At 43.0% G+C, this 12217-nt stretch overlaps 1 protein-coding gene and 1 long non-coding RNA gene across 3 annotated transcripts in view; one reads left to right on the top strand and one right to left on the bottom strand.

The window, feature by feature from the left end:
• SLC7A11 (solute carrier family 7 member 11) overlaps positions 1–12217 on the bottom strand; it is a 414966-nt gene that overhangs the window by 261852 nt on the left and 140897 nt on the right. The window contains exon 4 of the mRNA XM_068279755.1: positions 4679–4804. Within this exon, the coding sequence (XP_068135856.1) occupies positions 4679–4804 (126 nt within the window). The remainder of the gene's footprint in view (positions 1–4678; positions 4805–12217) is intronic.
• Positions 9652–12217, top strand: part of LOC137571075 (uncharacterized) — a 66039-nt gene continuing 63473 nt past the window's right edge. For both annotated transcript variants that reach the window (XR_011031291.1, XR_011031292.1), the window contains exon 1: positions 9652–9698. This is a non-coding gene — a long non-coding RNA (uncharacterized lncRNA). The remainder of the gene's footprint in view (positions 9699–12217) is intronic.

Raw genomic sequence — 12217 nt, 5'->3', positions numbered from 1 at the left:
TATCCAGCAAAGAAATCTGGCTGTTTTTGGCTCCGCCCCTTTACTGAATTTGAACCCCAAACACTTAAAGGGAACCTGAAGTGAGTAAAATTATTTAAAATAAACACATGACGTCGCTGCAAATGAATATTACATACTTACCTCACTGTCAGTTCCTCTCAGAAGCTCACCATTTTCTCCTTACAGTGATCACTTCCAGTTCTGACAATATTTTGTCAGAACTGAAATATACCAGTTGCTGTCAGTTATATATCAGCAGCTGTCAGTTACAACTGAATGTACAAGGTAATGTCCATGTTTCCCTATGGCTCAAGTGAGCGATATTACAGTTTAACAGTGTGATGAGCAGGAAGCTGTTATGGGGTAATGGCCATTTTTAAAATGGAGGACGGAGAATTCCATTGATCACAGTGGACAAATGGGACACGGGAGAGGAGAAAGAGATTGGGGAGTAGACTGCACGGGAGGTAAGTATGACCTGTGCATGTTTATTTTGACTTTTTATTTTCAGTTCAGGTTCTCTTTAACGACCGACTGTAGCAGGTTTGAGGCCTCTGCTATTAACAGTGCGAGAATGGCTGCAGTTTCAACATTCCCCTTGAAAATCAATAGGTGAATTTTGATTGGCTCTTGTAGGCTCCACCTACTTTTCCGAATATTAATTCTAGTCACCCAGTGACCAACTGTGTGAAGTTTGAGAACCCTGCCATTAACAGTGTAAGAAAAGCTGCAGTTTACATTTCCCCATGTAAAAAGTTAGTTGTTTTTGGCTCTGCCCACTATTTCTAATCTTGACATACAGTCACTTAATGACCAAGTTTATGAGCTTTGGCATCAATAAGTTGCATTTCACCATTGAAATTAAACAAATCTGATTGGCTGTTTTTGGCCCGCTCCTTTCAGAATTTAATCCCCAGTCTCCCAGTGACTGACTGTAGCAGATGTTAGGCCTCTGCCATTAAGAGTGCATTAATGTCAGCAATGTAAATATTCCCCTTGAAAATCAAAAGGTGAATTTTGATTGGCTGCTGTAGGCTCCACCCACTTTTCTGAATATTAGTCCCAGTCACCCAGTGGCCAACTGTGTCACGTTTGAGAACCCTGCCAATAACAGAATGGCTGAAATCAATCTAACAAATCTGATTGGCTGTTTGTGGCTCCACCCCTATAGTGAATTTGGACCCCAGTCACCCAATGACTGACTGTATCAGGTTTGAGGCCTCTGCCACTAACAGTGTAAGAATGGTAGCAATGTGAATATTCCCCTTGAAAATCAATAGGTTCATTTTGATTGGCTGTTGTAGGCTCCACCCACATTTCTGAATATTTATCCCAGTCACCCAGTGGCCAATTGTGTAAAGTTTGGGAACCCTGCAATGTAAAAAATGAAGTTGTTGGCACTGCCCACTTTTTCTAACCTTGACATACAGTCACTCAATTATCAAGTTTATCAGCTTTGGGGTCCTTGGTATCAATACTTTGTATATTCCCATTGAAAAATAAACAAATCTGGCTGTTTGTGGCTCCGCCCCCTTCCTGAATTTGGACCCTAGTCACCCAGTGTCCAACTGTACCAGGTTTGAGGCATCTGCTTTTACCAGTATAAGAGAATGGTAGCAGATGAAATATTCCCTTTGAAAATCAAAAGGTGAATTTTTATTGGCTGTTGTAGGCTCCACCCACCTTCCAAAATCTTAATCTCAGTCACCCAATGACCAACTGTGCAAAGTTTGAGAACCCTGCCATTAACGGTGTAAGAAGGGTTGCAGTTTATATTTTCCCAGTAAAAGTTGTTTTGGCTCCACCCACTTTTTGTAACCTTGACACACAGTCACTCAATGACCAAGTTTGTGAGCTTTCAGGTTCCTGGCATCAAAAATGTGTGCATGGAAGCAGTTTATCCACTAAGGAAATCTGATTGGCTGTATGTGGCCCCGCCCCTTTAGTGAATTTGGACCCCAGTTACCCAATGACCGACTGTAGGAAGTTTGAAGCCTCTGCCATTAACAGTGTAAGAATAGCAGCAGTTTAAATATTCCCCTTGAAAATCAATAGGTGAATTTTGATTGGCTGTTGTAGGCTCCACCCATTTTCTTGAATCTTAATCGCATTCACCCAGTGACCAAGTGTGGCAAGTTTGAGAACCCTGCGATTAACAGTCTAAGAATGGCTGCAGTTTACATTTTCCCATTTAAAATGAACGGCTGAAATTTGATTGGCTGTTTTATGCTCCGCCCACTTTTCCTGGATTTGTAACCTCGGTCACCAAGTGACCAACTGTGCCAAGTGTGGGGACTTTGGCTTGATTACTGTGAGAATGGCAGCCTTTTACATTTTTTCCATTGACTTGAATGGGTGGAATCTGATTGGCTGTTTGTAGCTCCGCCCACATGTGCAGGGGGGCCGCGAGACCCCCAGAACCTATCATCCCAGGTAGTAAGGGATCTGTGTACCAAGTTTCGTTCAAATCGGTCAAGCGGTTTTCGCGTGATCGCGGCACATACACACACACACACACACATACACACACACACACACACACACATACATCCGATTTTATATATATAGATTAGACTAGCTAGCTTGATTTCATTCAGTGAGTGACAGTCAGAGTGTGTGCTCCAGTGCTGCTGGCCTAGCAAGTGCTGTACACAGCGATAAACCTAAAGCTGTTCAGTGATTAACCCCTTCACTATCACTACACTATTGTTGTATTGTTAATTAGCTTGATTTAATTGTGTGACAGTCAGAGTGTGTGCTGCAGGGCTGCTGCAGCTGCTATGTGTCTGTGTGTGTGCTGTGCATAGACCAGGCCAGCTGCTGCCTGCTGGCCAGCTATTAGCCTTAGCTAGCTACAGTGTAGATTAGGTTAGGTTAGGTAATAGGACTACTGTGTTATTGTGTAGTTAGTACTGTAGTACTGCAGTCAGTGCTAGTAGTTGTTAGAGTAGTAGTACTACTGTGTTAGTTTACTACAGAACTGCTGTGCTGCTGAACAGTGCCAGTGTGACAGTTAGTGTCTTCTCCTCTGCTGTCTGACTGTCACTTGGCACGTGGCACTTGGCACTTTGCACTTGGCACGTGGCACTTTGCACTTGACATGTGGCACTTGGCATGTGGCACTTTGCACTTGGCACTTGGCACCTGGCACTTTGCACTTGGCATGTGGCACTTGACACGTGGCACTTTGCACTTGACACGTGGCACTTTGCACGTGGCACTTCGCACGTGGTGGCAGGTGGCATGTGCAAAGTGCCATGTGCAAAGTGTAAAGTGCCACGTGCAAAGTGCCATATGCCAAGTGCCACGTGCCAAGTGCCATGTGCCATGTGCCAAGTGCCACGTCCGGCATGCTCCTGGCAGACATTACACCTGCTGCTGCTGCATTGCCCTACTACTGCTGCCTTTGCTGCTTCCACCGCCAGAGTGCCACAGGCCACTGCTGCTGTGCTGATACCACCTATATTTAACCCATAACACAATTGTTGCATAATTTTTGGGAGGTGTCTGGGCTGAAAACTGCCATGTCCCAGTTGTGCGGTTGGACTTCTGACACAATGTGGGCTGCATGACCGCTGCCTGGAACCTAGTCCTGATGTTAATTGACAGACATTTTTTTTTGGGGGGGAGGGGGATTTTAAGTCCCCACATCATCAATTAGAGTTTCCCTTTAAAAAAGAATGATGCTACATCCATCATTTAGCCTAAAAACGTTTTTAAAGCAATTTAAAGGCCACTTCCGTTTTTTCTATCCAGATATCCGAATCCGCCCAGATACCCCGGATACTGGGGTCGGATATCTGATTCTATTCAGATACCCAAAAGGTCGGACCCCGATATCCAATCTGTATCCAGATATCTGGGTATCCGGATCTGGATCAATCCGGATTTTGAAAAGGGGTATCCAAGCACCCCTGGTCTTTTACTTTCATATTCATGACCCCTGGGGTCACAACGCTGGAAGAGCTGCTCTCAAAGAGCAACGTGCAGGGAGGTGGGGAGCAGCAGGGAGCGTGGCTGGAGAGAGACAGAGCTGCCCAATGGCAGCTGGGGAAAGCCTGCAGGAATGCACCTAGTTGGCGTTTTGAGCAAGGAATCCCTTCTCCTCTCATTACCCTCCAGAATAGCGACAGTCATTGTCGCTAATTTCAGGAGGGCTATAGCACGGCGGTGGGGGGGGGAGCAGAGAGCAGCATGGGAAGGACACAGAGGCATGTCCTGCATCAGAGAACATGCCTCTGTGTCCCATCTGCCCCCTGCACGCCTCGGGTACTCTATAAGATTTGAAGATGGGTGCCTGCAGACTGGTATGTAAGGCAACTGGCATTTTCAGAAGATCAGTCATGGCAGTCTAAATATTTAAATTTCTGTAAATTATTCTGTAATACAGTGGAGCACAGGAGGAGCTGTAAAAGCCTTTATTTTCTGTCTTCTAAGAAGAAGTCACAAATGGGGCTCCGGCAATAAAAGTCATTCTAAATTTGATTTGGCGTAACTTTACTTGACTTGCCTTTTTTATACGCCAAGTTTCTTTTAGGTGTTGATAAAAGCCAATTATATATTTATTGTGCTTTTTTTTTTTTTGAATTCCTGGGAAAAATAATATGTGCGCAGTAGATAGCAGGTCTTGCCACAATATAATACACACAATAATTGTTATAAAAATGTGAGCTCTTACCTTTAATTAACTGCATAACTCCAGGGACTATAATTATCAAAATAGCTACCAGCTTGGAAAAGGTCAAAAAAATCTGGATCCGAGCACTCCAGCTAACACTCGTAATGTTCAGGACCATAACGACAGCTGGAGATTGGAGAAGAGAGAGAGAGAGAAAACCTTTTAGAATTTCATATTTTAAGTAGCAATAACTTTTGTACACCAATTTAGTTGTATTACTCTTCTATGTCAGTTGCTCTAATTGCTCCTACGGAGGCAGAATACAATTGGCTATGTAGATTGTGTATGTAAGATAAATGTCATAAATGCCCAAAATGTCTGCATTAATGAGGAAAAGAGAGAAAGAGGGAAGAAAAAAATAAGTAATCAAAACAGATTGAAAGAGATTAGCCAATGTTTGTTTTTTACTTTCTTAACTTATTTTTAATACTGTTTAGCTTGCTATGCATAAATAAATATGGCATGATTGGGTGCTATACTTGATCTAAACAAGTTATTTAAAATAACACAAACTATGCATGTATATTAACCACTTCACCACTGAGGGGTTTTACCCCCTGACCACCAGAGCAATTTTCACCTTTCAGCGCTCCTTCCATTCATTCGTCTATAACTTTATCATTACTTATCGCAATGAAATGAACTATATCTTGTTTTTTCCGCCACCAATTAGGCTTTCTTTAGGTGGGACATTATGCCAAGAATTATTTTTTTCTAAATGTGTTTTAATGGGAAAATAGGAAAAATGTGGGGAAAAAAAAAATTATTTTTCAGTTTTCGGCCATTATAGTTTTTAAATAATGCATGCTACTGTAATTAAAACCCATGAAATTTATGTGCCCTTTTGTCCCGGTTATAAAACCGTTTAAATTATGTCCCTATCACAATGTTTGGCGCCAATATTTCATTTGGAAATAAAGGTGCATTTTTTTCAGTTTTGCGTCCATCCCTAATTACAAGCCCATAGTTTATAAAGTAAAAGTGTTATACCTTCTTGACTTAAATATTTAAAAAGTTCAGTCCCTAAGGTAACTAATTATGTATTTTTTTTAATTGTAAATTTTTGAATTTTTTTTTAATTACAAAAAAAAAAAAATGGGGAGTGTGGGAGGTAATGAGTTAATTTTTTGTGTAAAAGTCATTTATTTGTATGTGAAAAATGTGTAGGGTGTAGTTTACTATTTGGCCACAAGATGGCCACAGTAACTTTTTGCTTTATTGCGACCTCCAAGCCTCCTTCCGGAAGCTTGGAGGAAGAATAAGGAGGCTGGACACGTGAGTTTCTTCTCACAATGATCGCGCTGCCCATAGGAGAGCAGCGGGTCATTGTGGGGCTTAGATCAACGAACGGGAATGGATTTTCCCGTTCATTGATCTCCGGGCGAGCGGGCGGCGGCGGTTTTACTAGCGGCGGGCGGCGTGTTTACGAGCGGGAGCGCGGACAGCGTCGGGAATGCGGAAAGTACGTGTTTCTCCGTCCCTGGTTTTTAAAGGATGGAAAAAGGGGCGGAGAAATACGTACGCGCGGGGGTAAAGTGGTTAAGGATGCTTAAATGTGGAGAAAAGCCATTATAGTCAAAGAGTGAAGGTCTAATCTCCCACAGTGCTTTGTGGTTTGGACCTGTACTCACAGCACATTACAATCCACTTTTCAAGGTGACCTGCAACAACAGCTGACTTAACGAGGAACTTTGCTGTATATAATTTAACCTCTTCCAGACAGCAGTGATTGAAATCTACACCCTGTTTAGCTGTTATCCCAGCCAGTGTGTAGATTCTAATCATTTTTGTGTTTTAACAAAAACCTGTTGTCACTACAACTCAATCACTCTGCTGTCATAATGACCCTGTGATCATTGTGAGCCAATCAGTTATTGCAGCTCGATTTTCAAAAAGGCTCTGGTTCTTAAAGTGTGCCTGAAGTCCCATACACACACTCAACAGTGTTTTTTTAGGCTCTCACAACTTTTCTTGTGAAACATCTAAAAAAAATCTCTTGCTATTGTTCAAGCAGCTGATAAGACTGATAAGAAGTCAATCCAAATGTTAAATTGACTTCTTATCAGTCTTATCAGCTGCTTGAACAATAGCAAGAGATTTTTTAGGTGTTTCACACGAAAAGTCGTGAGAGCCTAAAAGACTGCTGTTGAGTGTGTGTATGGGGCTTGAGATGTTTTAAAAAGAATAATGTATACTTACCTAAGGTTTCCTCTAGCCCCATATACTCTGTCAGCTCCCTCGATGCCCTCCTGGGTGTCTCCATTCGTCTTCAATCCTCCCCAGTAAAAGGCTTCTGTCACGCAGGCACAGAACGCCCCCGGCAATGGGAGTGCAATAGGGGCGCGTAACTGGCTGGGCCGCACATGCACAGTACATCCCACAACTGAAGCCTTTGTACCGTAGAAGATCGAAGATGAACGGAGATGCCTGGGAAGATGGTAAGGGGGCCCATGTAGTACATGGGGCTGGGGGAAGCCCCAGGTAAGTAAGTATAATTTCTTCCATTTAAATGATCTCAGGTTTCTCTTAAGAGGCCAGAGACTTTTAGTATAAAAGAGGTTAATTAAAAAAAATTCCTTCAAACAATTTGTTTTGTGAATTTTTAAAATTGTACCATACTTTGATTGCGCTTATATTCACACTAGATACAAAAGGGGTCTGTTCAGACATATTTGTTGCAGTAGTGGAAACCAAAATCCTAAAAGGCATGACATTTCTGGATTGTGCTTATGATATTTATACTGAACACGATGAATGCTTACAGAGACGGACCACTCTGTTCTCACTAGTGCTTTCAGCAGAGCCGGGACAAGGACCTCCAGCACCCAAGGCTGAGACACCAAAGTGCGCCCCCTATCCCTCCCACCCCAGCCATCACACACTGATTGCTATTAGACTAAGAGACGCCCCAGGTCCCCAACTCCTAAATCTCTAGCTATCTGGCTTGCAGTCACTGCCATGTATCCCTTTTTTATTTCTCTCTGATTCAAACACAATAGGGGAATGATAGCTGAGTGAGTTGTGCGCCCCCTTATACACTGCGCCCTGAGGCTGGAGCCTTTCACGCCTCTGCCTTAGCCTGGCCCTGGCTTTCAGCGAAAAAACACACATGAAAAAACCTGATATCCTGCACTGAAGGGATTGCTGGGATGGCTTGTTGTACAGACGATGGAATCTCTGGAATCTCACCCTCTATCTGGTTCTGCTCTGCACATCAGCAGCTCAGAGCAAAGCTTTTCTGCACTCATAAGTAGAGGCGGCAGCTTTCTTTTCTCCCTTCCCGCCTTCCCTCCTCTCAATTCAGACACTACTAGCCCTCCCATCTTTTCTTAGAACTCACCCCTCCATCTTTCCTCTCCTTTCCGCTCCAGCGTCTCCCTTGCTGTCAACAGACACACTGGGTTTGATTGTAACATACATGGGATCCACTGTGACCACCATATATGTCAAGTGTGAACTTAGCTTAACATTCTTAAATTTATCAGTCATGATGCTGGCACATTTATGGCTAGCAAAGCAAGGCTATTCTCTGCAGAATATTTATTTCCCCTTCTGTAAAGCGAGCAGGAACATCGCCTGTTCTCCCAGAATGGGAAGGCTGACATCATAGCCTAGGCTAAGCATCTTGGGGAAGGTGGAGTGACATACTAATATATAATAGAATAAATATACAAGAAGCATTCCTGATGCTGAAACCAGGAAAATGGTGGTAGAATGCATATCCTGAATATATTAGTAGTTCTTCTATATGTCTTTAGAGTTCTTTAAGCCATCTGCACACTTTAGAGCTTACTTGGCTGAAATGACTGTTCATGATTATTTTAGCTCGAAGTCTTAAAGGACAACTGAAGCAAGAGGTATATGGAGGCTGCCATATTTATTTCCTTTTAAGCAATGCCAGTTGCCTGACTATCCTGCTGATCCTCTGCCACTAATACTTTTGGCCATAGACCCTGAACTAGCATTGTCAGATCTGACAAGATTAGCTGCATGCTTGTTTCTGGTGTGATTCAAACACTCCTGCAGCCAAACAGATCAGCAGGGCTGCCAGGCAACTGGTATTGTTTAGAAGGAGAGAAGTATGTCAGCCTCCGTATTCTTCTCACTTCATTTGTGCTTTAAATGTGTACAGGTGTTCCCACCACCACTGGACTCCCTAGTAGTTATCTGTCCAGTTGGATCGCTGCCCTCAAAGCCTATTGTTAAACCTCAAAGGAAGTTTCGGCACAGTGCACCTACTTGTGCCTCTCCGGTCACCGCACCCCATTGAGGACTGGAGTTCATGCTGATTGTCAGGAATTGGAACCACACATCTGCCACACATAGCCTCTAAGGACCATTTTGGGTGAGAGATCATTATAATATGTACTTAGCTTTAATGTAAGCAGGTGCCATCATTTACTTCCAGGGAAAACCTAATTATAGATATTATTGCCTTTGGCTTCGCTAGATATCTATAGTCTAAATCTTGCAACATCGGCAGTGGGCGATCGCAACGAGGTGCGTATATCTACACCCCTGGAACTAAGATGAAGTCTCAAGGGGCATAGATATACTGTACATAGTCCCATAACCAGAAAAAATACAAATTCCCTGTACTGATAATTGCATAGAAATATTACCTTCATTATGGGATGCTATAGAAGACAAATTATGCAAATATACATGGATATAGTAATTGCAAAGGGTGGTGCAGTGGCATAATGAATAGTACACTTGCTTTGCAGTGTTGGAGTCCCCACTTCAAATATAGGTCAGGACACCACCTGTATGGAGTTTGCATTTTCTCCTTGGCAGAAATATACTGAATGTTACAACACACATGCAAACTTTGCCAAAAGAGTTGTAATCCACTCCTCCAATCGTGTCAAAACACACACTTCTGCCTCACAGCGTCGTTGGGGGAGTGAGATGACTTTTTCCTGTCTGAGCTGTAGCTGAAGCCTCCCGTGTCATGTGCCTGCTCATTTGGGCTTTGATTGATTAAACATCATCATCACAGTGCTAATTACCTATCCAAGTAAGGAAAGCTAAAATAGGAAATATTTATGCAGTGTGGCAGGGGTGTGAAATTCACAAAACTTGTTGGACAGAATGACAAATCATTTTGGCATGTGTAACTCATACATTTATATTTCAAAGTGTAACTAGCTCATACCAATGATCTTTAATATTTATCAAGGTTTCTAATAACTGCATGTGTAACAATTAACAATGGTATTTATTAGCCGGCAACCATCTACTTTTATGTAAAAGCAAAAAGTAAGTGTACGAGTGGGCAGAGACATATGACTCATTCTGTGATGTCTAAATAACACCTGTTGTTGTCTAATGAGCACCCAACATTGCGATAATGCTCAGAAGGTGAAATAATTACACACTAGTCACTCAAATATACAAACAGATCACAGACACTGACCTACATCATATGCTTCACGTGTTAGAACAGCCAACATACAGAACAAGTAAACAACTGCTGAAGTGTTCCAAGTTGCAATCACAGTGAAACTGTTTTCACTTTTTGGTATACTTTATAAGATACATATAGTCTAGGATAAGCATATGGCCAGATAGTATTTATCTGTATTCATCTATTTACTCAGTTGAGTTAAACAAAATTAGAAATGGGAAATAGACAACAGTAATGAAGTCTGCTGTGCCTAGTGATTTTGCAATACAAGTAAGACACAAAAGGTGGACACAATAAGCTTGTTACTCTAAATGTTTGTAATGAAGCAATAATCTGCCCATTAATTACCACAAAGTTTATGGATCCTTTACCACCAATTCCTTGATGGAATTTGGTCAAATTTGACACTAGATTAATCGCTGGGAACTGCACTTAGTAAATCCTATACCACACTTGTTGCTGCCTAAGCCTGATGCAGCATAGGATTTACGCCATCTGCTTATTCCGCTCCCGCCGTGATCGTGCGCACCCGAGAGTGGAGATTAAGCTGTCATATGACAGCCGACATCTCCCCTCACTGATAAGGAGCCATGGCGATTGGCTCCTGATCACGTGATTACTACGATCACTGTCCAATCGTAGTGATCAACCTAAGCAGTGGCGGTAGGAGGGGAAGAAGAGGACCGGGACCCACCTTCCTGATGTCCGATCATTGCTTCCCTCTGCTCTTCCAGGCACCCCTGCTCACTGTGGCTCTAATGATGGGTCCCGGCTTGATGATGTCATCAAGCGGGCACCTGGAACTTAGCAGCAGTAGGAGCAGGGAAGCCGGGCAAAGTGGCGGTGGGTAGAGCTGCTTATCGCTGAAGCTTGGGAGGTGAGTAATGGCTATACAGGGGACACCTATCTGCACTGTGGACACCTATGCCTACCCCCCCCCCCCCCCCCCAATGTAATAATGTCCTTAAGAGGGGTTAGGCTTCCGGTCCCCAGGAGGTTAAAAGAAAAACTAAAACCTGTTAGCCAGTCAAGTGTGATCTAGAGATACTTCAAGCAAGTCCTGAAGACCAGAGAGCACTCCTCAATCAAGCTGTCAGGACATTTTAAACAACATGAAGGAGAAGGAAGATTAAGTTAAGAGTCCCTGGATGAAGAGCCCCAAACAAGGACTAGATACTCCAAACAACTGTTCTGTCTTTGCTCCAGTTTTCCTCATACCCACCTTCATAAATAGGCACAGTTCGTTGTACATATTGTTCTATGAGTTCTGTGATTCAATGTCTAATGAGTTTATGTATCTCCTAATTTTTTAAATAATGGTTTTCGGATAAGGGTGATACCCCCGCCACACTCCAAGTTAGAAGAAAATATAAAACAAAATAACACATATAATAATCACTGTATAGATGATTCAATAAGTACAATCACTGTGCATAAGCCAACTTTTTGACACTCAAATAAAGTAGGGGGTGGACTATCCACGGGGGATATATTGCGGGTGATGTGTGTGGAGGCCACCGTATGCAGAGTGCACTGTGAAGTGTGCTTCAGTATGTATAGCAACCTGTCCTCCTTGCTCCAGTTTGCTTCCTCTAGTGTCCTGTGCAGCTTTCCCTAACTTGCTGCTAGAGATCCAGGCTCACTGTGGTTACATGAAAATGAGCCTGGAGCTCTAGTGGCCAGTTTAGAAGCTGCATGGTACACTATAGGAAGCAAGCTGGAGTGAGGTCAGGTAGCTATACATAATAAAGCATGCTTGAACCTACACTCTTCATCTGCTGGCACACTACAAATCGGCGCTCCGCATGGGGGGATGTGGGTGGTGGCCAATTGGGGATGGGGAGGGTCAACCAATCAATGGGTCATAATGTTTGTCCTAGTTTTTTATGCCAAAAGTGGAGAGGTTGGTGTACACATGGGAGGGTTTATCCACATATATATATATACAGTATATGCTTGCCCTACTATTACAACCTTACAAGTTCAGGTGTAGAATACCTGGAGCTGCGTGGTAAGTATAATCCAGGGACGTAGCCCTAGCCATAGCACTCATAGCAGCTGCTAGGGGGCCCAGGAGCATAGGGGGGCCAGAGGGTACTTAAAGTATTCACCATTAACTTTCGGTATAA

This window comes from Hyperolius riggenbachi, chromosome 1 (assembly GCF_040937935.1).
Source record: "Hyperolius riggenbachi isolate aHypRig1 chromosome 1, aHypRig1.pri, whole genome shotgun sequence".
Taxonomy (NCBI): Eukaryota; Metazoa; Chordata; class Amphibia; order Anura; family Hyperoliidae; genus Hyperolius; species Hyperolius riggenbachi.
Note: the sequence above shows the minus strand (reverse complement) of the source record. Positions and strands in the feature narration are given on the sequence as shown.